This window comes from Rhinoderma darwinii, chromosome 3 (assembly GCF_050947455.1).
Source record: "Rhinoderma darwinii isolate aRhiDar2 chromosome 3, aRhiDar2.hap1, whole genome shotgun sequence".
NCBI classification, from domain to species: Eukaryota; Metazoa; Chordata; class Amphibia; order Anura; family Rhinodermatidae; genus Rhinoderma; species Rhinoderma darwinii.
Window position 1 is genome coordinate 214,539,908 of NC_134689.1, and position 26,753 is coordinate 214,566,660.

Sequence of the window (26,753 nt, forward strand, 5' to 3'; positions counted from 1 at the left end):
TCCCTGTAGATAGTGCCACTCCCCCCTAATAGATAAAGCCACACAGTCCCCCTTGTATACACACACACACACACACACACACCATATATGAACAGTGACGTCAGAAGCTACCTCTAGGAGTGCGTCGGCAGCTCTCTAGCCGGGGATTCCGCTCCAAGAGGAGCCCCTGACGTCCCTGTCCATATATGGACACAGACATCAGAGTCCCCCTCAAGGATCAGAATACGTCGGCAACGCTCTGGCCAGTGATTCTTCTCCAGGAGGAGTGAATGACAGGGAAGGAAACAGATAGTTTCCTGCTCTGTCATAGTATTCCTGAGTACGCAGATACAATTGAATATGGCAATTGCCGAGACATGTCCGGGACAGTAATTTGCTTCGACTGTCTCTGTAAATTCGGAACAGTCCCGGCAAATTCGGGACTGTTCGCAACTATGCCCGGCATGCCCAGCCCAATGACCCCCTACCTTCCCTCCTATATGTGCCTGGGGCACATGCCCTACCTGCCCCCATAGCTACGCCCGTGGATCTGGAATAGCTTTATACATACTGTGTCTTCTTGCACTTGAACATTTTGCGTATGCAGTATAGTGGTGTATATAAAGGGTGCAAATCTTTCCATTTTGTATGCTATTATTATGTATGTAGCAGAAACTGTAAACTGCTTAAGGCAAAAAAAATTAAGCTATAACTCGGTGTTGGTAGCCATGAGGAATGCTTTGAAGAGATATTATCTTGCTCCTTATTCTTTATTATTTTAAGAAATAAGTCTGGATGTGGATTTTACCCAGACACTTTTTCTAGCAAGTGAATGGAGAAATAACTTAGATACTTTACATTTAATACTATTGGTCACTTTTAAGTTAAAGATAGTTATGGTTGGGGAGAAAAAGTCTGTATGAAATACAATTAGTATATTTTTAAGCTTCAGCCTCTTGAGAGTCCTTGGCTTAATTACCTGACTAGACTCACCCGTTTGACTTCCTATAAAAGCTTAGCCCTTGCACTTTCTCCTTGCCAGACTATTGAGCTTACTACCTATAATCTAGTTTATTGCTGCCTTACTCTACAAACTGTTGTTGATTATTTGTGTATGGAACTTGGATTGTTTCCTGACCACATCTCTGCCTTTCTCTACAAACTGCTGCTGTTTATCTGTGTACCAAACTTGGCTTTTTTCTTGACCACAGCTCAGCTTTATTCAACAAACTGTTGCTGCTTTTTTGTATACCAAACTTGTATTGTTTCCTGACCATGTCTGCCTTATGCTACAAACTGTACGTACCGAATTTTAATTGTTACTTGACTATTCTTGCTATTATCACCCACCTTCCATATTGTTTCAGCCACTGTACTCCGAATCTGCTTTCGGACCTTGACATTTGCATTTCATTATTCTGCTGTTCATTAAAGAAGAAGTAAATTATGTTTTTAAATATATATCCTATTTTATTACATTTATTCTATTTTTTAGGCCAAGTTAGCTTTATATTATACCATTCATTTTTAATGAGTTTGAAACAAATATCACAATGTTTCCTTCAGCATTAGTTCAATACATTCAATAAATAGAACTAACTAAATAAATAAATTGTGTATGTATCAATAATGTTAGTATGACATGAAAAATGCGTAAAAAAATTGTGAATGTGGTAAAACTGATAAAAATATAAAACTAATTTTTAAAGTCAGTAATTTGTGAAAAACAGTAAGGAAAACCTTATACAGCATTTTTCACATCAGTTGTTAGACCATTTGGATAGGTTTGAAAGTAAATAATGGAATAAACATAAATATAAAAATACTGTAACTAAATATTTTCCAAAATTTTATGTGATAATTATGTGTTGTTTTAAAATGACCTGTCATCTCTCCTGACATGTTTTAGTAAATACTCGTATATACCATAAAATTTCAATTCTAGAATAACTTTTTCTCTGCACTGAGTCGACCCCACACTGTATGACACTGTTCGATCAATCATGACAGAGGAATGGTAACAACCAGTTAGCAATTTATTAATATACTTCCAGAAAGAATAACAGGGAAACAGGACAGCACATTGTTATTCTATGGGAAATACAAGTATTTACTAAAACAGACGTGTCAGAAGAGCAGACAGGTCCCATTTAAGGCCTCATGCACACAAAGATATTTTTTTCCTCCCGTAAAAACTGGCATAAATACGGGTCCTTTGTCACACGTATTCAACCCGTGTTCCACCAGTATTTACGGACCCGGGCCCGTAAATACAGGTTCGGTGTCACCAGTATTCCACCTGTATTTATGGACCCGTTTTCTCTGCACTTATCGGCAGCCCCTTCTCTCTATCAGTGCTGGAAAGAGAGAAGGGGCAGCCGTTTCGGGCAGAGTTTCCGCAGCGATTGAAAGTAAAAGAAGTTCCGTACCGTTGTCTTGGTGACGCGTCCCTCTTTTGACATCCAGTCTGACCTCCCTGGATGATGCGGCAGTCCATGTGACCGCTGCAGCTTGTCATTGGCTGCAGAGGTCACATGGGATGAAACGGCATCCCTGGAGGCCAGACCGGAGGAAGAAGCAGGTAAGTTAACTTTTAATACTATTAACTCCAGCGGTAGTCACTGTCCCGGGTGCTGAAAGAGTTACTGCCGATCAGTTAACTCTTTCAGCACCCTGGACAGTGACTATCCCCTGACGTTGCCTAGCAACGCTCCCGTAATTACGGGTGCACACACATAGCCACCCGTAATTACGGGAGCCCCATAGACTTCTATGGTCCTGCCCGTGCCTTTATTACGGTCTGAAATAGGACATGTTCTATATTTTTCAATGGCACGGGCACCTTCCCGTAAGCATACGGGAAGGTACCCGTGGCCAATAGAAGTCTATGGGTCCGTAATTACGGCCCGTAATTATAGCTCGTAATTACGGGCGTTTTTACGTTCGTGTGCATGAGACCTAAGAAGTATAAGAAGTTGTTTATTAAACAGATAAGGTATGCAGGAAGCAAATGACAAATTCGGTCATAATACATTTATTGGAACTGAAGAGATGGTTAAAATGATAGGAGAATGTTATTTTTCTTTTTTCCATTTTTATTGGTTGCATTTAATTCAATTCAGAAACTTAATAGAACTATTTATATTTAGCATGTTTTTTCTTACACAATAGGGACCTTCAGACATGAAAGAAATGTGCGTATATTTTAGGGAAAAACAAAACTTTAACTAAAAATGACCTTATATAAAAATATGAAAATACATTTTATCATTTGTTTTGGGTAATATTACAAATAGAAAATGCTGCACATAAGATTGAACATATATTTTAATAACAACACCAGTGTAAGAATTACATTCTCTAGATGCATCTTTGCTCTACCTTCAAAATAATACTTATTGCACTCTGCTAATCCATCGTTTATCCATATTTTTACAGTGAAATCCATAATTCTAGTAGAAATATTAAAACTAGTTAATGACATGCGTGACTTCGGTGATCTTTAGTCCAGAGAACGAGCACTTCACAGGTACACTGAAACATGAGCAATGAATTAACAAGGTTTCCAAATGACCATTCAGCAATAGGCAACAAATTCAAACATGTTGCAGTCACTTGAAAATAAATAAATAAACCTCTTGTTCCCTCTATAAGGCTATGTTCACACGGAGTATTTTGCAGGAGGAATATCTGCCTCAAAATTCTGTTTGGAAGTTTGAGGCAGATTTTCCTCTCCCTGCACGCCGATTTTCGCGGCGTTTTTCGCGTCATTTTTCACCCGCGGGCATAAAACACCACGAAATACGCTTTCTCTGCCTCCCATTGAAGTCAATGGGAGGTCAGAGGCGGAAACGCCCGAAGATAGGGCATGTCGCTTCTTTTTCCCGCGAGGCAGTTTTACTGCTCGCGGGAAAAAGACGCCGACGCCTCCCATTGAAATCAATGGGAGGCATTTTCGGGCCGTTTTTGACGAGTTTTGTGACGCGGTTTCCGCGTCAAAAGACTCGGCAAAATACTCTGTGTGGACATAGCTTAAATCCATTATAAAACTATATTTTGATTATGGGATTAAGTTTTGAACTCCACATTGTGAAAAGGATATAGAAAAGCTGGAGAAAGTTCACATATGGGCTACAAGATTATTAAATTCATCACTCTTACAATTAGAGTCTAGAAAAATTGGCTTGTTCAGCATGGAAAAAGACGCCATGGAGGTGATCTAATTAACATATATATATAAGTAATATATGTGTGGTCAATACAAAGAACTGTCACAACATTTATTTATTTATTTATTCCAATGACTGTACAAAGGACATGAGGACATTCACTATGTGTGGAGGAAAACTGATTCAGACATCAATATGGGAAAGGGTTCTTTACAGTAAGGCTGGGCTCACACAACCTATTTTCAGGCGTAATGGAGGCGTTTTACGCCTCGAATTACGCCTGAAAACACGGCTCCAATACGTCGGCAAACATCTGCCCATTCATTTCAATGGGTTTGCCGATGTGCTGTGCTGTCGACCTGTAATTTTACGCGTCGCTGACAAAAGATGGCGCGTAAAATAATAGCCTCGTCAAAGAAGTGCAGGGCACTTTTTGGGACGTAATTGGAGCCGTTTTTCATTGAATCCAATGAAGAACAGCTTCAAATTACGTCCGTAATTGACGCCTCGCAAAACGCGAGTACGAGCAATTACGTCTGAAATGCAGGAGCTGTTTTCTCCTGAAAACAGCTCCGTAATTTCAGCCGTAATTGATGTTATCGTGTGCACATACCCTTAGAGTAGTCAAACTATAGCATACCCTACCCCAAGCGGTAGTAATAGTAGATGGCAGAATAAAGAATGCTTATCTAGTGACAAATAATTTAGCATTGAATGATGTATATTTGACATGTATATCCAGAAAGATTGAAATGAATGGACATGTACTGTATCTTTATTTCAACCTATGTAACTATGTTATTGGCACACTTCTTATTGTCCTATCCTAATATACAATATTAGGAAAGTAGCATAAAAGAGGTTTTCAGGGATCTTTCATTGCTAGACCATCAATATATGATCAGTGGTGGTCTAAGTCCTGGGACCGAGGAAGGACATGCTCTCTTGGTAGCCAAGGAAGCAATTCAGAATGCACCCCACCACCCTCCGGTCCCAGCATGATTACTGTCGGATGGACAAGCATTCATTAAATTGCCTTCTGACGTACTAAAGATAAGTCTTTGTCTTCTATAGGCACCTATAGCATTATCAGCAGCTCAGACACTGCTTTTAATTGGTTGTGAAAAAAAATGTAACATCAGATCACTGTTTCATCTGCAGTAGTCCATAAATTATGCTGACCTCCTCAATGGTGCCCTAGGAAGTCGCCTACTCCTCCTATTCATGACCCCCCTCTATTAGCAGAACAAAGGGGTCATCAACTGAAAATCTCAATAAACCCCTTTAACTAGACAATACTGTGATCTAGTTTTCTAAGAGAAAATTATATTTATACCACTATATAAAAAAACGAATGAAATGAAACCCAGTCAATTGTGAGTTTACTGAATAATTGTAAGAAAGTTCATATTCAATTATTTGAAAATGGCAACATCGGTACTTACAGGGTACCACCAATAATGAAACAATGTGTAGTGTAAATCTCCTGGCAGAAATGAAAGGTGAGATTATATAAAACAGAAACAGTTAATTTTTATCAAGCTCACCAACCAAGTAGATGCGCGGAGGGTGCAGGACTGCACCAAATTGCAGCATAAAAGGCAAGAAGGTTCCAGCATCAATATGTTGAACAAAATGCGGCTTTTATTGAGGTTCCATAAAATCAGGGACAACACATAGAACAGAAGCTGACCGGTTTTAGGCCCAAGTTGCCCTTAGTCATAGTGGGATTATATAGGTTTATCTCATATACAACCATAGCAAGCTAAAGGTGGGTTTACATGGGCAGATTTCGGCCACTGACGATATAACAAGTCAATCGGCACTCGTTAACAGGCCCTATTACATAGGCCTATTCTATACTGTATGGAGACGAACGATCGTTAATTCAATCATTCGGTACTCTTCAGTTTGCATCATTGTCGGCAGCAGACCCTCTGTTTTTACAGGGAGATGTGTTGCCGACAAAAGATCATTTTGTATCCTGCATAAAAGATGTGATCAGCCGACAAACAAGCGTTTGCTTATGTTTTGGCTGATCATTGCCCTGTTTACACAGGCCAAGAATCAGCCAAAAAAGCGTTACTAGGAATGGTCGTTGCCAATTATTGGCCCATGTAAATGGGCCTTAAAAGGCTCTTCTGTAAACCTCCTGCTAGGTTCTTTACACCACACATCAGCTGCTGCATCATAGCCAATCTAACCTCATTAAGTCTTTGTGGCTAACCCTCATCTGGATTTTGGCAGAAAAGGAAAGAGATTTTGCAAAAATTAATTCACACTTAATTTTCATTAAGGTTTGTCTTTTTCAATATGTTCATTAATAGTTTAGAATTTTTATCCAATGCAATATACAGTACAATTCCTGTAATCCGGCAACTGGATTATTAAAAAATATGATAATCGATCACTCGTTCATACTCAGAAATGCAAAATAACATGGAAATTCACAAAGCCAGAAGCAAAAGACTAAGCAATGAGAAAAGTTTGAAAATTCTGAATAAAAATACAATGTTACAATAGCATATTTTACATTAACATTTTTGAACTTTCTTCCTAGACGTTTGTATCCTTTCAAATCATACTCGTTATATACTTTTCTATGACTGTCCAGTAGTATCTGAATCTCTGGCCCCTACCAGATTCCATTCATTCTGTATTGAAGGAACTTTCCTATATTTTTGATGTCATAATTTTTAAAAGCATTGCCATAGAAATTGTCAAGTGATACATGTGAAAAAAGTTTCATTGTATAAAATGTAAGTTAATGTTCATAGTCCAAATGCAAACACATCATTCAAAGAGTAATGTAATATTTAGTCTGTAAGGGATGACCAGCGAAACTTGACTCTAGAAAAAAAAATTGCTTCATACACAAACTGATACATATTTATAATTATACAGTATTGTATTTTTATATTTAAAAAAAACATTTATAACTACACAGGTTTAAGTGTCCAGAGGGCACATGCTTCAACTTCATGAAAGCCATGTTCACTCCACAGCCAAAACGGAAAGATAATTTTATATGCCATGTTATAGTATGGAATTTACTGTCAGAAGATGTGATCAAAGTGGAGCCACTTGAAACTTTGGTTACCATGTATAGAGTTGAGTAAACCTTTTTTTTCTCTTCCCTCTCATGGGCTTAAATAGCCATTGGCTCTTGAATATTATTTTATTTTTCTTTGGGTTAATATCATTCAATATATCACATTTTAAACTACAGATTGTATAACACGCTGAACCTAATTACCTTCTTTCTTTTCTCAACCCATAAGCATGAATACATAAGATTTTGCACATATTTGTTCACTTCTAGGAATCTAGACTTTCATACATTTTGTAAACAGTTTAAGAAGATGAAAATGTGGTTATAATATACAAAATAACAGTAAATCCATATTAAATTATGGATGTAAACATTTTAAATCAAACATTTTAATAATATATATGAAATATTTACATAATGCCAAACCAGTCAATATATTGATGATGTTTCATAAGAGGTGCTTGACTTAAAATGTTGATTGAATCTATTTAGTTATATTCATCACTCAAGTAAGTTATTGCTGATAGAGTCTTAAATAGTCCCAAGAAGAAAACTTATGGTTGTAGTATGTGTCTTGGCATGCGATGATGGTCTGATTTCCCACGTGACTTACGCTCTTGTGGGTTTATATATTTCCATTTATTCTGAGACATTTTCAATTTTTTTTTCTTTTTATCTGTACACCATACTTTTTCACAATATTCCTCAACCTTTTGAAAATTGCTGTATCCAATTAACTGCAAGAACTCCTTATACCACTGTTTGGATGACTGGGGAATGCTTGGCTGTCCAGGACATGGCATTTTTTGGAGTGTAACTTCTTCCTCTTCTTCTTTGTGAAATATGTCATCAACACGATCTTCTTCAACAATATCCAGAGTCATTTTTCTGAGTGTATGAACATAAGAATTCTCCACAGTTTGGCAAAAATATATCCCAGCATCTGATTTATGCAATTTTAGAAACAAAAGTCCAAACTCTGTCATTATAACTCTTTCACTGATTTTCACCTAAGAAACATAAATATATGTATATATAAAATGTGTATTACTGTTATACTCTTTTCTTTAGAACAAGTAAAAAATGATCAGGCCACCAAACAGATGACTCTTGAACGGTGTACAGTGCACGTTATTATATATGGTTTTTTCTACACTATGCAGCATCAAATAAATTAAACAGGGACATCATTATAGATTATAGAGATCTATATACGTGTGCATTTATATATATATATATATATATATATATATATATATATATATATATATATATTGAGAAAGGAATTACACACACTCTCTACAACTCAACATCAGTAAAACAGTAAACGTGTCAATCATTACTCGATGAACTATGTTTGCATCCCTATGTTCACTATATAAAATGAATTGCAATGTATATTATCGAACTATTAATAGAAAATGTATATATCTATATATCTATATATCTATATATAGATAGATAGATAGATAGATAGATAGATAGATAGATAGATAGATAGATAGATAGATAGATAGATATAGTAGGTGTGTGTGTGTATATGTATATATATATATATATATATTATGAAAGAAATTCCACTTTCTCAAAATGTTATACTGTTTACAACTTAACATCAGTAAAACAGTAACATATGTTTGCATCCCTACGTTCAGTATATAAAATTAAATGTGATGTCCATTGACTTTACATACCTTTCACTACTCTTCGTTATCTTGTGTTATTTACTGCGAGTGAAATATTTTATTTCATATTTGTTTGAACTACACATTACCGTATAGTACTTTGTTATTAAATCCATTGGTGATATTAGTGGCTACAATGAACACACAACAGGGAATGTAAAGAATTTAACCTCTACAATATTCAATAAACAAAAATGTACCTCATCTTTCTTTGCTTCATGTGCTTTTTGCACAAACCAGATGACTTTAGATTGTAGGGAACGAGGCATACATTCCAATAAGGTGCTGTTAGCTTCAACACCATATACTATATACTCCTCAGTCTTTCCCAGATTCTCTCCTAAAGGGAGAAATACAATATACATTTCAAATATATTTGTTATTTATTTTATTCATTATCATTTTTGTTATTTAAAGTGGTAAAAAAATAAATATGTAAGAAAGATAGGAAATTCAAGATAAAAGCTTTTATTTTGAATTCCTGTAATACGTTAGTGATGGCATAACTGAATACTATTTGTCTTTATACGACACATGTAAAATATAAATTATGATGTATATTGTTAAAAATAAAAGGAAAGAAAAAAAGGCAAAATCTTTAATGGACAGCTGCCAAAAGATCTTAGGGCCCATGTTGTATGGATCTGTAAAGCAGTGCCCATAGACCGCTATGGGTCTTGTACGTCGATTTTATATGAAGGCACAGGGAGATTTTCTCATGTATTTATATGGAATCTGTAAGAAAAAAAATTCTTGCATGTCCCTTTTTATGGAGGCATTCTTCCCTAAAAGCATTGCACACAGAACTATTGGGACTCCGTGTGCCACCACACAAGGTCTGTGCATGCAGCTTTGACCTGTGCATGGATCCTAAATTAAAAAAACACACAAAATTTCCCAAAAATGTAAAAATCGCAGCAATTGCCTTTAAAAGAGTTTTCCAATTTCATCCAATGAATGTTATTTTTTGTATAAATAAAAGTTATAAAATTTTATAATATAGTTTCTGTAATAAATTATCACGGTTTTCAAGATCTCTGCTTGTTGTTTTTCAGTAGAAACATTCATTGTTTACATCCAGTGGATACAATTCTGTCCTGGTCAAGTGATGGACACACAGGTGTGCGGCTCATTGCAGTATGTATATCCGAGCTGTTCTGCTAACGATCCCAGCCCATGTGTGTCCATCACATGACCAAGGACAGAATTTTATCCACTGGAAGTAAACAATGAATGTTTCTACTGAAAAACAACAAGCAGAGATCTTGAAAACCGTCAGGAATTAATACAGAAAGTATATTGGAAAATAGTTTAACTTTTAATTATACAAAAATCCTGTATATGGCTGCAGGAACTAGGTAGAACAACAGTAGATCAAGATCCTGAATAGATCACTAATGCCTTAGGCCTCATGCACACATCCGTGACCTTTTATACAGACACAAAACACAGATCCACAAAACACGAACTTCCGTGTGCAATCTTTTTTTAACAGACGGCAAAAACTGACAGGAATAGGACCTGCTCTGAGTTTTACGGATCGGCCACAAGGATCCGCAAAAAAAAACAGGTGTGTGCATGAGCCCATAGAAATGAATGGGTCTGTGTGCTATGCGTAAAAAAAAATGGATAGCACACTGAAGAAAATAACTGATCTGTGCATAAGCCCTAAGTGCGGTGTATGGCCTAAACAGGGTCACTACTTTTCTGATGTAAAAAAAATTATTTTTAGCAAATGAGATCTCAAGAACCCTCTGTATTAGAACTTTTAAGAATCCTTATAGTAGAAATCTGCCCCACCAAGGTTGCCTACCCCTTCTATAGGACAACCAGCTGCAGAAGGTGCTTTCCCCAACAGCTCTTGGGGAATAAAACACAAAGATAATTAAATTCTGCCCCTTTGATTCACAAACATGCAAAATGCCATGCAGATTGACAAACAATGTGGTCAAGTTTATCTTCTGTTTAGTGGTCCCTTAAAGTCCCTTCAAATCATCGTTGTTTGATATATAACTTCTCTTGTGAGAATCTTTTGTTGTGGGCCTCATATCAAACTACAGAGTTACCAGAACTTCGTTTTATTTCTTCTTGCTCGGGCATTCTTCGTGCTTTTTTCGTGCTTTATGCATCTTTTTAGATGGAAATGAGATAACAGCCTCTTATGAAGATGGTTTAGTGTATGTGGCCTGTAAGTTCAACTTCTGGTAGCCCCAGTACGGCAGTTGCACGTTTGTTTGTTTTCATATTGATAACTTTTTGCTTATAGTTACATGCACTAGATTGGCTTTAATATAGATATTCTGGTAGGTCTTCTTTAAATGCATTTATTTTGAAAGGTCCTTCGCATTTGAGTGACAAGAAAAAGATACTAGGCACAAAAAACGATCACTTGACGGCGCTGCTCGTTTCTTCTTTTTCTAAAAATAATATGGTGGATGGAAACATCTAATTTAAAAGTTATTTTTAGTTTGCATTTAAAGTGTATCCATCTATGCTCTATGCTGTTCAGAGCCATGCCGGCTCCTTCCTCAGACAATTACTTGAGGAACAAGGTAATTGTCTAAAGAAGGAGCCAGTACGGCACTGAAACGCATACCTAGATACACTTTGAATGCAAACTAAAAGTAACTTGAAAATTAGATATTTCCATTGACCATATTATTTTAAACAAAGAAGAAAGCTGCGCCAGAAATGGGTCATCTTTTGTGCCTATTACTTACTTTGTTTACCCGCTGGGACAGAATTTGTCTGAATGGACCCTGAGGCAAGCAGCTCAAAAGATTGTACTATACGACTTCCGGGGCATTGTACTCCCAGCACAACATCCTCAGGTGAGCATAACACTACGCTTTTGGGAGATGATGCCCTATGTTGTGCCGGTGTGTGCATTAACATTTCACTACCCTAGACATGTGCAGCTGAGTGCACCGTCTCATAGGCGCTGCTGCACAGACCTTGGGGCACTTTGAATTAGCTGTGTAGTCTAAACCGTTCTGGAGATATCGGTGGCGTTATAATTGGCGTTTGATATGTAAATTAGCCACGTCCGGTCAGTGGGGCATTTATGGACATGCAAAGGCAGGGGGGCGTGATAGTCAGAGCTCTGACACTGTCCAATCAGCTGTGGACAGTGTCAGAGCGGCTTCTGCTGTGTGATCTCTCTCTGGTGCGTGTGTGTGTGTGCGTGTGCGTGTGCGTGTGCGTGTGCGTGTGCGTGCGTGCGTGCGTGCGTGCGCATGCACTCTCCTCCTCTCTCGTGAGATCACAGTATTCTCTTCACTTGCTGACAGAAGCAGGAGACAGGAGGAGATGGCGCGCGCGCACACACACACGCGTGCGCACACACGCGCGCGCACACACGCAGGCAAGCACGCAGCACAGAGAGATCACACAGCAGGAGCCGCTCTGACATGGTCCGCAGCTGATTGGACAGTGTCAGAACTCTAACTATTACGCCCCCCTGTCTGCCCATGTGTAGAAACGCACCCCTCACAGTACAGGGGCTAATTTACATATCGGGTGCCAGTTATAACGCCACCGATATCTCGAGGTCGGCTTAGACTACACAGCTAATTCAAAGTGCCCCAAGGTCTGTGCAGCAGCGCCTATAAGATGGTGCACTCTGCTGCACATGTCTGGGGTAGTGAAAGGTTCTCTTTAAGCAAAGAAAAAGATAATGGCCCACCTGCGCAGATGTAGCAATCCTTATCTTGACTCTGATAACTTGCAGCAGCGTAATAACTTACCACTTAAGCCATTAAAGTTTTTTTCCATTGTATTTTTAACACATTAAAAGTCATGATAAAGTTCGCTATATTTGTATCAGGTGTGTGGGTTTGATTTATGAAGTGTTACTATTTTTGCGGCAAGTGCTCCTCTATCTGATTCGTAAAAGCCAATTAGGTGTAGTTATGGGAGAAGTAAATTTTTAGCCATATATATATATATATATTTTTTTTTTTTAATTATTATTATTTTTTTTTTAAATAAAGGAAAGAGTTGCATCTGCATGTCACCAGCTGGATGGCATAAAAAACAATACTAAGCTAAAAGCACCAGAGCTGTCTAAAACTATTGCAAAGACATCAACAGACTCCTTTGTTGTAGCATTTAATATCAACAAGGATATTATTAAAACTGTGGCCCTCATTTATTAATCAATTTGTGCCACTGTAAAGGCGGAAAGAAAACACAAATTTAGAGACATGGTTCTTTTGATAAAAAAAATTGTGACTTTTAGCACTTTTACATGGCTTTGCAAAAGGGGACAGGGCCACCACCACAGTAATGCCAATAATCTATGCCAGAAGTTGTCGTGCAGCCCTTGCTCTCTTGTGTTTAATAAATTTCTTTGCTGGCACTAAACTATGTGAATGTAACTTACCATTGAAATGTTGTCCTGAACATTGCTGAGCTGCATTGCCGTGGCGAACATCCTGTCTTCTGAAACGTCTGTCAAAATGATATCATTATATATTATATATGGTTGTCATTACAAGATGTTATATAAACATTCAGTGATTTTCATATTAATTGCAATTGAAATAATTATAACAAATTTATGTTATCTGTAAACTATCACCAAATGCGTACATGCAGTAACAATATGTTACATTTTACAAAATATACTGTGAAATTCACACATACCGCAGAAATGGCATACTGTATTGTTCTAATATCCAATTAAATGCAACTATAAATTATTCTTACATTGTAAACAATGTCCCTGAAAAACATGGTATATAGAGTATATGGTATGTAATGGAGATGTATAGTTTAACAGCAGCATTAGGCAAGATTTAGACATATTTGCTTATCTGAAGAGTGCAACATTAACCCCTTTAGGACACAGCCTGTTTTGGCCTTGAGGACACAGTGAGATTTTTTCAAATCTGACATGTGTCGCTTTATGTGGTAATAACTTGGGAATACTTTAACGTATCCAAGCGATTTCGAGACTGTTTTCTCATTACATATTGTACTTTATGTTAGTGAAAAATTTGGTCGATAAATTCAATATTTATTTGTGAAAAACTTAACATTTTAGAGAAAATTTGCAAAAATTTGCATTTTTCTAAATTTAAACATATCTACTTGTAATACAGATAGTAATACCACACAAAATAGTTACTAGTTAACATTTCCCATATGTCTACTTTATGTTTGCATCATTTTTTTCGTGTCCTTTTATTTTTCTAGGACTTTACACGGCTTAGAACTTTAGCAACAATTTCTCACATTTTCAGGGAAATATCAAACGGCTATTTTTTCAGGGACCAGTTCAGTTGTGAAATGGCTTTGAGGGTCTTATGTTTTAGTAAATCCCCATAACTCAAACAATGTTAAAAACTGCACCGCTCAAAGTATTAAAGACAGCATTCAGAAAGTATTTGAACCCTTTATGTGTTTCACAGGAATTAAAGCAAAGTAGAGGTGAAATTTACAAATTAATTTATTTTTTTTGCTGAAATTCATTTGTAAAATTTTTTTCTGTAACACAGAAGGTTTTACCAGAGAAATGTAACTCAATATTTATTTCCCAGATTCTGCAGTTTTTAGAAATATCCCACATGTGGCCCTAGTGTGCTAATGGACTGAAACACCGGCCTCAGAAGCAAAGGAGCACATAGTGGATTTTGAGGCCTCCTTTTTTTAGAATATATTTGAGGCCCCTTGTCAGGTTTGAAGGGGTCTTGTGGTGCTTAAACAATCGAAATCCCCCAAAAGTGACCCCATTTTGGAAACTACACCCCTCAAGGCGTTTTTCTAGGGTATAGTTGGCATTTTGACCCCACAGTTTTTTGCAGAACTTAGTGGAATTAGTCTGTAAAGATGAAAATCTACTTTTCTTCTGCTAAAACATAGAATGTTTTCATTTTTACAAGGAATTAAGTAGAAAAAGCATCCCAGTATTTGTAAAGCAATTTCTCCCGATTACGGCAATTCCCCATATGTGGTAATAAACTGCTGTTTGGACCCACAGCAGGGCTCAGAATAGAAGAAGCGCTTTTTGGATTTTGGAGCGCAGATTTTTCTGGAATGGTTTTCGGTGCCATGTCGCGTTTGCAACGCCCTGGGGGGACCAAAACAGTGGAAACCCCCCAAAAGTCACCCCATTTTGGATACTACATCCCTCAATAATTTTTCTATTGATATATTGAGCATTTTGACTCTACAGGTGTTTTTTTGTAGAAATTAGTGGAATTAGGCCGTGAAAATTAATATCAACATTTTTGTCCACTAAAATGTTGATTTTTTAAATTTTCACAAGGGATAAAAGAGAAAAACAACACCAACATTTCAAAAGCAATTTCTCCCGAGTACGGCAATACCTCATATGTGGTCATAAATGTTTTTCTATTACAAATTAAGGGCATGGCCACACGTGGCGGATTTCCTCCGCAACTGTCCGCATCAATGCCGCACAGAATCTGCGTTGCAGATTCTGCTGCGGATCTGCCCAAAATGTGCAGTAAATTGATGCGGACTAGCTGCTGCGGACTGCGGTAAAAGTACTTCCCTTCTCCCTATCAGTGCAGGATAGAGAGAAGGGACAGCACTTTCCCTTGTGAAAGTCAAAGAAATTCATACTTACCGGCCGTTGTCTTGGTGACGCGTCCCTCCTTCGGCATCCAGCCCGACCTCCCTGGATGACGCGGCAGTCCATGTGACCGCTGCAGCCTGTTATTGGCCTGTGATTGGCTGCAGCCGTCACTTAGACTGAAACGTCATCCTGGGAGGCCGGACTGGAGACAGAAGCAGGGAGTTCTCGGTAAGTATGAACTTCAATTTTTTTTACAGGTAGCTGTATATTGGGATCGGTAGTCACTGTCCCGGGTGCAGAAACAGTTACTGCCGATCGCTTAACTCTTTCAGCACCCTGGACAGTGACTATTTACTGACGTCTCCTAGCAACGCTCCCGTCATTACGGGAGCCCCATTGACTTCCTCAGTCTGGCTGTAGACCTAGAAATACATAGGTCCAGCCAGAATGAAGAAATGTCAAGTTAAAAAAGCAAGACGCATCCGCAGCACACATAACATGTGCATGACAGCTGCGGACTTCATTGTGGAAATTAGAATCTCCATTGAAGTCAATGGAGAAATTCCGCCATGAGTCCGCCACTGCTCCGCAACAGACAGAGCATGCTGCGGACACCAAATTCCGCTCCGCAGCCTATGCTCCGCAGCGGAATTTTACGCATCGTCTAAACGAACACTGCTAAATTAAAGTGGAAGTCAATGGACAAACGGCTCCGCTGCGGATTAACGCTGCGGAGTGTCCGCAGCGGAATTTAAGTGAAATTCCGCCACGTGTGAACCCAGCCTAATTAACCCTTTCAGGACTGATCCTTTTTTGCTTTTTCATTTTTCACTCCATGCCTTTCAAGAGCCATAACTTTTTTATTTTTCTGTCAATAGAGCGGTGTGAGGGTTTATTCTTTGCAGGAGGAGTTGTAGTTTTTATTGACACCATTTAATGTACAATATAATGTACTGGGAAACTGAAAATAAATTATTTGCGTCTTTCACCGTGCGGCAAAAACAACAACTTAATTTTATTCTGCGCCTCAATACAATTACAGTGATACTAAATTTATATTGTTTTTTTTATAGTTTACTACTTTTAGAAAGAAAAGACGATTTGTTAAAAAAATAAAAAAAAATTGTTTTCTATCATCACATTCTGAGTGGCATAACTTTTTTATTTTTTGGTCGATTTAGTGGTGTGAGGGCATATTTTTGGCAGGACGAGCTGTAGCTTTTATTGGTACCATTTTATGGTACATACCACTTCTTGATCACATTTTATTACATTTGTTTTAAACCTAAGGTGACCAAAAAGCAGCGATTTTGGGTTTTAAATTCTTTATTTCTTACGGCATTCACCGTGCGCAATAAATGACATTTTTTTTATTTTATGTAAGTCGTTACGATTACGGCAATACCATATGTATATAGTTGTTTTATGTTTTGCAGCGTTTGGACAATAAAATCAAATTTTTATGAAATTATTTATTTTTTGTGTTGCTATATTCTGAGAGCCATAACTTTTTTATTTTTCAGTCAAAAAAGCTGTGTAAGGGCTTGTTTTTTGCAGGACGGGTGTTAATTGTTATTGGTATTTTTTGGGGTAGATGCAACTTTTTTATCACTTTATATTCTATATCTTGGGAGGGATGATGACCAAAAAATAGTGATGCTGGCATAGTTTTTCATTATTTTTATTTTTTTGAGGTGTTCACCGTGCGACTAAAATAACATTATAGTTTTATAGTTTGGGTCGTTATGAACGCGGTGATGCCAAATATGTGTACTTTTTTAACATTATAATAAAAGACTTATAAAACATATTTATTAACTTTTTTTTACTTTTATTTTTTAACTTTTTACACTTTCTTTTTTAACCTGCAGCACTGATCACATCTAGCATATATTACACTACGTAGGCAGTGTAATGTATTCCAACTGTCAGTGTGACGTCACAGTCACTCTGACAGTAAGTCTACGAAGACCAGCCAGAGGCTGGTCCTCATAGGCTTCCATGCATGGCAGACCCGGAGGCCGTTGTCTTGCCTCTGGTTGCCGTTGTCTGGCCTCCAGTTTCCATGGCAACCCCCACAATTGCATGGAGGCTGCTGATGTTTTACAAACCCCCTAAATGGGGCGATCACAATCGATCGCCACATTTTGGGGGTCAATTGCCTTAATCAGCGGCGATGAGTCGCTGATCGGCAACACTGGAGTGTCAGCTGTCGGGGACAGCTGACCTCTCGGTTCCCGATGCACACTGTCACCGAGAGTGTGCATCGAGAACGACACAGTGGCTTCCGGTCACTCTGATAGGTTTCCGTCCATGGCAGACACGGGGGCCATTGTTTGACCTCCGTTTGGCATGCTAACCATCGGCAAACCCCACGATTTCAGACTGGGGTCTGCTGATGTGTTAGAAACTGCGCCGATCACCGCATTTAATAAAAAATCAGTGGCAAAGGACCGATGGCCGCAAAGAGTGGAGTGTCAGCTGTCGGAGACAGCTGACCTCCCAGTTCCCGGTGCACAATGTCGCCGACAGTAACTATCCGTCCTCGTGCAGGAAGTAACTATACGTCCTCGTGCGGGTAGGGCTTAAAGACATTTCCCCCCTAGGTTTATTTTAATTTATTATTAATATATTTATTTTTATATTTTAAATCTGATTAATACCACAGCCTGAAATGGTGCTGCCACTATCCTTTTCTCTTTCACATCCGTCAGCACAGTGCCAATCCAGCTTTCAACAGTCTAACAGTCTTTTTAGTTGGTGGTCAGGTAGAAGGTCCCTAAAGCTGGCAATACTAACATGATAAAAGTCAGCATAATCCACTGTGCCTATGAGTATGGTGGCCTCCTGTTTTTCCCTGGATGGCAGAAAGATAGACTGGGCATGTTGGATTTCCTACGATATATCGCTGCCAGTCACCTTCGGCAGCAGCTTATTCCACTCTTAATTAACATTAAACTGATCCAAACTCTTTTCGTAGGACAATAATGGCTTTTTTTTAATTCTAATGTGGAAATGTTTAATTTATTCTTTAAGATTTCGGTCTAAAAGCAGTTTTCTTTTGTACCCACCTTTTAGAGTGTGTTCCAATAGGGTAGTACCTGGTGCAGGACATACCATCCCAAGCACAGTAAGGATCCCGTGCAAGGCAACAGTCGGCACATGCTGTACCATACATTTCGCACTGGTGAAGTTTTACTTGGGCCACACTTGATTTGGATCCAATGTACAGTTGCTGCTGTATAGATAAAAATAAAGATCTTTATTGGAAGGACAGTGGAGCTGTGTAATTGTCTCTCATAAACTTGGTCTGCAGTTGAACATTTCATGAGAAGTTTAGATGCTTTTGTTGAAGCACAATGACATAAATGGTTATGCAAAGATACTCTTTGTTTTTACTTTTACGGCAAATTGACCCATGCTTTATTGGGGTTTTTCTCCTTCCGCAACAAGGGAAGATTAAAATTCCTGTTTTGTTTTTTTTCCCAACATCACCCACCTTTATATATAAGGCCCTGTTCACAGGGAGTATTTTGCAGGCAGAAAAAAATCTTCCTTAAAATTCTTTCAGGAGTTTTGAGGCAGATTTCAACCAGCCTGCACTTTCTTGCCACGGTTTTCGATGCATTTTTCACCTGCGGCCAATTGAGCGTCACGGCCAAAAACGCAGCGAAAAACTATTTTTCTGCCTCAAATTGATTTCAATAGGAGGTTAAAGGACGAACCACGGCAAGAAAGGACATGCCTCTTTTTTGTCCCGCAAACGGATAAAAGGGCTTGGCAAAAATAAAAACTCTGCCTCCCATTAAAATCAGTAAGAGGTGGTTTTGGACGTTTATTGGTGCGGTTTCCGCGTCAAAATCTGTGAACTGGGTCTAAAGTTCAAATTCAGTCTATATTTTTATGAATAGCTATGCCGCTGTCTACTCATTCTGAAATGTTTCATGCAGTATATACCCAGATTCACATTTCTATTCTAAACTGTCTATATATATATATATATATATATATATATATACATATAAAATTTATCTGTTTATATAACCACTTATCTTTTTATAATACATACTCTTTTTGCTGAAATCTCCAATGCAACAATAGGCTCCGGAATCTAAAAAAAACAAACACAATGCAAGATAAGATGATGATGAAAATGAGACAATAATTAGCCTAAAAGCAAAAAACATTAATCCCCTTCATTTGTATTTGTAGGGAATTTTTCTAAAACCTTTGTTTATATAATGTTAAATATTATTGAAACACAGTCAAGAGAGTACTCCATGAGCAGAAGCTTAAAAAATAAGGGATATGTAGCCACAGGAACCTCTGTTCCAGAGACCCCTGTATACTGAACTAGGAAGAGCTTTTGTTTTCAAGCTAAGAAAATGTATCTTATATCTGTTTCCATCATTTCCGCTGGTCAATAACAGCACATTGCACTCAGGAAAATAGACTTAGAGCACGGCCAGACGTGGCGGAATTGCTGTGGAATTCCGCTGCGGACAGTCCACAGTGGAATTCTCTAGCAGCCGTTTTTTTACAGTTGTTTCAATACATTTTTAGGCAAGTTAGTTCAGACGTTGCGGAAAACTCCGCTGCGGGCCATAGGCTGCGGTGCAGAATTTTCCCTCTGCAGCATGCACTGACTGTTGCAGAGAAGAAGCGGAATTTCACTGCGGATTTCTGAAATCTGTGGCAAGTCCGCTGTCTTTTCTGCAACGTCTGACTTACCTGTCAACTATGCAAATGTTAGTGCAGATTCGTTGCGTAATTGCCCAAAATCTGCAGCAACATTTGCAGCGGAAAAACTCTGCCACGTCTGGCCGTGCCCTTATGATTCACTCATGGAAAGTATGTAAAATTAGCATAAAAATACAAGGCCAAAACAAAATGATTTTCCTGCCATAAAATTAGTTATTAAAATAAAGTTACCTTAAGCACCAGAAGTTCTTCAAGAATAACTTCCTCCATTGTTTCTGTTTCTTGATTGTAAATAGTGATAGTTTTCAGTACAATTCCATTGTCTATTTTAGTGTTAATGGGAGAAGTGAATAGATCTGGTTATTATGGTCAAAATAAAATGTGCTTTAATAATATTATATTAAAGAAGCACTCCGACAAAACTTTTTATTCTCTGGCCCATTAGGCCGGGTTCACACTGACTCTTTTGCAGGAAGAAAATCTGCCTCAAAATTCAGTTTTGAATTTTGAGGCAGATTTTCCTCTGCCTGCATCTCGACTTTTGCGGCATTTTTCGCCCGCGGCGATTGAGCGCCACAGGCATAAAATGTAGCGAAATATGCTTTCTCTGCCTCCCATTGATGTCAATGGGAGGTCAGATGAGTAAATGCCCAAAGATAGGGCATGCCCCTACTTTTTCACGCGAGCCGGTTTTTCCGCTCGCGGGAAAAAAACGCCTCCGCCTCCCATTGAAATCAATGAGAGGCATTTTCGGACATTTTTTTGGCGCGTTTTGCGGCGCGGTTTCCGCGTAAAAAAACTTGTCAAAAAATTCTGTGTGAACCCAGCCTTAGAGAGACACATTATGTCAGTTGTGGTGAAGGTAATTTTCTTACCGGTGGCTGTATTTGTGAGTTATCCACTACCTCCTGGTCCTCAGCTGTGTCATGTGACCAGCAATAGGACTCTCCAACTGCCACAGCGTCTCATGTGTTGCCGCAAAGTCAGTTTCTCCATTCATTACTATCATAGCCTTGATGTGAGTCTCATAGGACTGAATGGAGAATCATTGGGTTGGACATGATATAATATTGAATTTGCTTGATCAAACTTTCCTAATAGGAGGTATCGGGGCTCACCTTGCTGCCCATATTCATCTCATTAAAACAGAATATAGTCAGTTTAAATTGTACCTAGTTATTATTAAAAATTATATGTTGAAGTACTTATAATAATAATAATCTTTTCAATGTAGTTCATTAGCAGAGTCCTCCTCCAGCAACTGACAGTAAAGCTCCGTATCCAGCGGAAAGTCTCTGCTACAAACAGCGTTGGACTGGCCCACCGGAATACCGGAGGTTCCTACGGTGGGCACAGGCAAGCGAGCTGGTTATATCCGGCAGCAGAGAGACATTGTCACCCTGCCCCGCTGTTTACTCTTGTAGGCAGAGCCGGCTTTAGGGGGGACAAACTGGGCAATTGCCCAGGGCACCCATCCTCTCAGGGCTTCCTGCCGACTATAGCAGTCATAGCGGCTGCAACGGGGCCCATGGCGTGATGGGGCCCACGCCACCCAGCACATAACATTTGGCGTCGCTAGCACCAGAGGGGGCCCCGGTGCTAACGACTGCCACATTCAATTGTATCTGCGTCCTCAAGACACAGATACAATTGAATAATATAGGCTTCAGGCCACGTTAGCCCTGCAGCCTATAAGACGCAGGGACGGAGACCCTGCGCAGGCTGGCATGATGACATCATTGCATCAATCTGGCCTACGCAAGGGTCCTGTCTGAGACAGTGGAGCGGTCCGTCCGTCGTGGGAACGAGGCTACATAAGTAGAATCTTTTTTTGGGGGGCTGGCTGTTTGGCGCTATCTTCAAGGGGGGGCTGTGTGGTGCTATCTACTAGTGGGGCTGTGTGGCGCTATCTACTAGGGGAGCTGTGTGATGTTATCTACTAGGGGGACTGTGTGGTGTTATCTACTAGGGGGCTGTGTGGCACTATCTACTAGGTGGGCTATTTGGCACTATCTACTAGGACTAGGAGGGGCTGTGTGGCGCTATCTACTGTGGGGGCTGTGTGGCGCTATCTACAAGGGGGGGCTGTGTGGTGTTATCTACTGAGGGCTGTGTGGCGCTATCTACTGGGAGGGGCTTTGTGGCGCTATCTACTGGGGGGGCTTTGTGGCGCTATCTACTCGGGGGGCTGTGTGGCGCTATCTACTATGGGCTGTGTGGCACTATACAGAGGGAGGGCTGTGTGGCACTATCTACAGGGGGCTGTGTGGCAATATACAGAGGGGGGCTGTGTGGCAATATACGGGGGGCTGTGTGGCACTATCTACTAGGGGGGCTGTGTGTGTCACTATCTTCAAGAAGGGGGCTGTGTGTGGCACTATCTACAGGGAGCTGGGTTCGCCACTATTATCATTGTGGGACAAAAGAGGGTACTGGGTACTATTATAGTGTGTGGCATTATTTCCATGTGTGGCAATATAAATGGTGAGGTTTTTGTAGAATGTGGGGAGGTGCTAGAAAAGCTAGAAGCCAAAGATATTTGTGTTGCAAATTTTGCAGAGGTGATTTGTATACGGGAGAAGGCGTCAGGGCAATCTGGGCCGGATGAGAAAGAAAAGGAAATGTGAGCGGTAAGACACTGTATTTCACGGTATTGTATTAAAGGAGTTTTCCAAACTTAGAGATTTATGACATATCCACAGGAAATGTCAAAAATGTCTGATACATGTGGGTCTCAGCTCTGGGACCTGCCCCTGTATCTAGAACTGAGCACAGAATCCAGGCGGAGACTATTGGAGAGAGGGTCGCGCGTGCTGTTTCCGTAACGCCCATTGAACAGAATAAAGAGAGCTGCGCACACGCATGACCCTCTCTCCACTGTTCTCCGCCTAGATTCTGTGGCCAGTTCTAGATATAGGTGCGGGTCCCAGAGCTGGGACACACATCTATCAGACATTTTTGGCCTTTGATATGGATATGCCATAAATGTCTAAGATGGAAAAAACTTCTTTAAGTTATACGGTCTGCAGAACGCTTGTGTAGGACTGGTGTCTATCACTATATGGTCACTATGTAGTGGTAATATTGGTCTTTTGGTTTACTACACAATTAAGAGTGTTCACATTATTTCTAAATAGCTGACAGGTGGGCCCCAAGAATTATTTCCCCTGGTGGGCCCAAGGTACTCCAGTCCGACATTAGCTACAAAGCGCCTATTGATTACAAGATACAGATGCGTAGGAGACATAATGCATACATAGGGCTCTGTCTGGTGCTGAAACTTTACTATCAATTGCTGGAGAGTCCTGCAGGAAATCTGTGCAGCTGTAACTCAAAAAGGAGGAGGACTCTGCTAATGAACTACATTGCAAAGAAAAGCTTATTGTAAGTACTGCAACATATGATTTTTCATTTAGAAATGGTACACTTTAAGAATGAATTGTTTTCATAGAGATTGATGTATAGAGAGCAGAATACATAGACGAGGCAGTAAAAAAAAAATCCAACTTCCCCAGCAGTTGTACACAAAATGTGCTCTATAAGATACAGTTCAGAAATCTCGCTTTAGGTCCAGTCTAATTTACTTATGTAAGTAAAAGTGAACTTACCCTTCTGAATAGTATAGTAATATGACATTTGTTCGGAAAATACAATGTGAAGTGAATTTTTAGTAGATAGATTTGCCGCATTCAAAATTCTGTCAGTTTGCTTTTGTAGCAACAGATTATTTAACTGCAAAATTATCAGCGTTTACTTATTTGAAAAACTACAAAAGAAGTGGTGAGCAACTAAGAGAAATATATATAACACTAGAGCAGGGGCGTAGTTAAAGGCTCAAGGGCCCTGGTGCAAGAATTCCGCTTGGGCCCCCCTACCCCTCCCCAACACCACAAGACCACTGCCGCGCCTATGGCCAGCCGCCTTGCCCAACAGCCCCCCCAGTATACTTCCCCCGATAGCCACTTCCACACAGTATAATGTCCCCCGTAGCTGCCCCATACAGTATAATGCTCCCCGTAGCTGCCCCATACAGTATAATGATCCCTGTAACTGCCCCCATACAGTGTAATGCTCCCCGTAGCTGCCCCCCACACAGTATAATGCTCCCATAGCTACCCCCCACAGTATAATGCCCCCATAGCAGACCCCATACAGTATAATGCCCCTAATAAATTCCCCCATACAGTATAGTGCCCCATAGCAGCCCCATACAGTATAATGCCCCCATAGCAGCCCCATACAGTATAATTCCCCTCATAGCTGCCCCCACACAGTATAATGCCCCCATAAAGTATAATGCCCCCATAGCGGCCCTATACAGTATAATGCCTTCATAGCTGCCCCATACAGTATAACGCCCCCCACAAATGCCCTCATACAGTATAATGCCCCCATAGCAGCCCCATACAGTATAATGCCCCTCATAGCTGCCCCCACACAGTATAATGCCCTCCTTAGCTGCCCCACACAGTATAATGCCCCAATAAAGTATAATGCCCCCCATAGCAGACCCCATACAGTATAATGCCACTCATAAATTCCCCCATACTGTATAATGCCCCCATAGCAGCCCCATACAGTATAATGCCCCTCATAGCTGCCCCCACACAGTATAATGCCCCCCACACAGTATAATGCCCCCATAAAGTATAATGCCCAATAGCAGCCCCATACTGTATAATGCCCCATAGCAGCCCCATACAGTATAATGCCCCTCATAGCTGCCCCCACACAGTATAATGCCCCCCATAAAGTATAATGCCCCCATAGCAGCCCCATACAGTATGACTCCATAGCTGCCCCATACAGTGTAATGCCCCCATAGCTGCCACCATATCAGCCACCCCCGATAGTATAATGCCCCCATACGGTATAAGGTCCCTTATAGCTGCCACCATATCAGCTCCCCAGACAGTAATGCCCCTCATAGCTGCCACCATATCAGCCCCCTCCTTATACAGTATAATTCCTTCATATGTGCATAATAGAAAAAATAAAGTTACTTACCTATCCCCTTACCCACGACGGGTGGAGGAGATCCTTCTCCTTCTTTGCCCCATGTTGAGTGACTCGGCGCAGACAGGCGCGATGACGTCACTAAATCGCGCCTGTCTGCACCGAGCCGCTAATAGCTCACGGCAGTGAATGCTGGAGGAAAGAGCCGTCAGCTCCTTGCTCCAGGATTAAATTCAATTGGATCTGCGTCCTGAGGAGGCAAATACAATTGGAAGCAGGACATCGGTGGGTGGTTCGCGAACCCCAGGGGGAGTGCGACCCACAGTTTGTAATGTATTGTGTCGTGCAGTTTGTGTTTGCGGTGGAGAGAGGAGAGGGGGGCCTGTAATTTAAAGCCCCCCCTCTCCTCGCTCCACCGCAAACACAGACAGTACAATACAACAGAGAGTACAATGCAATACAATACAACACACATACATTACGGGCCCCCTCTGCAGCTCACCAGCAGTCTTCCATGCTCTTCAGCATCGGCTCTTCCATAGTGGCTGGAATGCCCCCTCTGGTGACATCACGGTCACACTGAGTGTACCATGTGACTGTGACGTCTAAACAAACCATGCCCGTAACCAGGAAGTGCCGGTGTCACGGCACATACAAGCTTTGTATTAGCGTGCTGCGTGGCAACGTGGACCCCCCAGGCTTGTGGGCCTGGTCGCAACTGCGACCGCTGTGACCCCTATAGCTACGCCACTGCACTAGAGAAAGTACCCGGCGCTGCCCAGGTATAACGTGTCGGTCTGTCTGTTTGTGTGTTCATTGGATTTGTTCCAAGGGTGCCCTGGTGGCCCTCGTATTTTCTTGGTTTATGGGGAAATCGCTACTAGTCCTATATACCCCGGCAGTTACACACTGTTTATTTAAATTTTAACTTCCTAAACACCTGACAGCTGAACTGGTAAGAAATGGAGTCATACGATTGTGACAGTGCCTGTTGTTTAACAACATTGGCAGCTTGCTGACAGACCTGGGTTAGAGCAGGAGTCTCTGCGCTACTGAGAGCCACCTGTCTGATCTGTTGCTGAGCAAGCCCGAGTTTGCTGAGGAGTTTCAGCAGCTCGAGCAGCAGTATGATGCATTTGATCAGCTTGCAGTTGAGCAAGGGGAGACTCTGCAGCTAGTAAGGCAGCTTTCCTCCTGGCCATCAGTAATCTGATTTGTTGCTATAAATAACCGCTCCCCTGTACCTTCCCATCTAGGATTATCTTGTAAAGTGCACTACCTGCTACTGCCAGATATAAGCATCTTTACTATAATAGCAAATGTCTGTATTACTTTTATAGTATTGAATCGTGATAATTTCATAATGGCTGATAACAGAGAACAGCAAAGTCGGGACCTTTACTAAAACCTTCCTGAACACCCGATGCACCTATGTGTCAAATTTGGGGTCAAATAGTTCAGGTGTTTGGATGCCTACACAGGACGACAAACAGACATTCACTTTTTTAATATAGAATAGCAGAGTTACCCGGCTTCACACGGGTCCATTTGTTTGTTGTTTGTGTGTGTGGTTAAAAACTTAATTTCCTACTGATGAGTCAACATATCCAATAAAGTCCAAGTGCACGTTTCCTTTTTGGAGACATTTCAGCAACTCGGGCAGCAGC

The 26,753-nt window shown here is 40.3% G+C and overlaps 1 protein-coding gene across 2 annotated transcripts in view; it reads right to left on the minus strand.

Annotated features, from left to right (window-relative positions):
* Positions 1-3,053: 3,053 nt before the first annotated feature.
* Positions 3,054-26,753, minus strand: part of SEMA3E (semaphorin 3E) — a 151,858-nt gene continuing 128,158 nt past the window's right edge. The window contains exons 12-17 of one of the 2 annotated variants that reach the window (XM_075857366.1): positions 20,362-20,453; positions 19,499-19,540; positions 18,501-18,664; positions 13,270-13,337; positions 9,086-9,225; positions 3,054-8,210 (exon numbers count right to left, since the gene is read on the minus strand). In XM_075857366.1, coding sequence (XP_075713481.1) covers positions 7,755-8,210; positions 9,086-9,225; positions 13,270-13,337; positions 18,501-18,664; positions 19,499-19,540; positions 20,362-20,453 — 962 coding nt within the window. In that variant the 3' untranslated portion in view covers positions 3,054-7,754. Of the gene's footprint in view, positions 8,211-9,085; positions 9,226-13,269; positions 13,338-18,500; positions 18,668-19,498; positions 19,541-20,361; positions 20,454-26,753 lie in introns of both variants that reach the window. The other variant, XM_075857365.1, reaches the window with a different exon arrangement.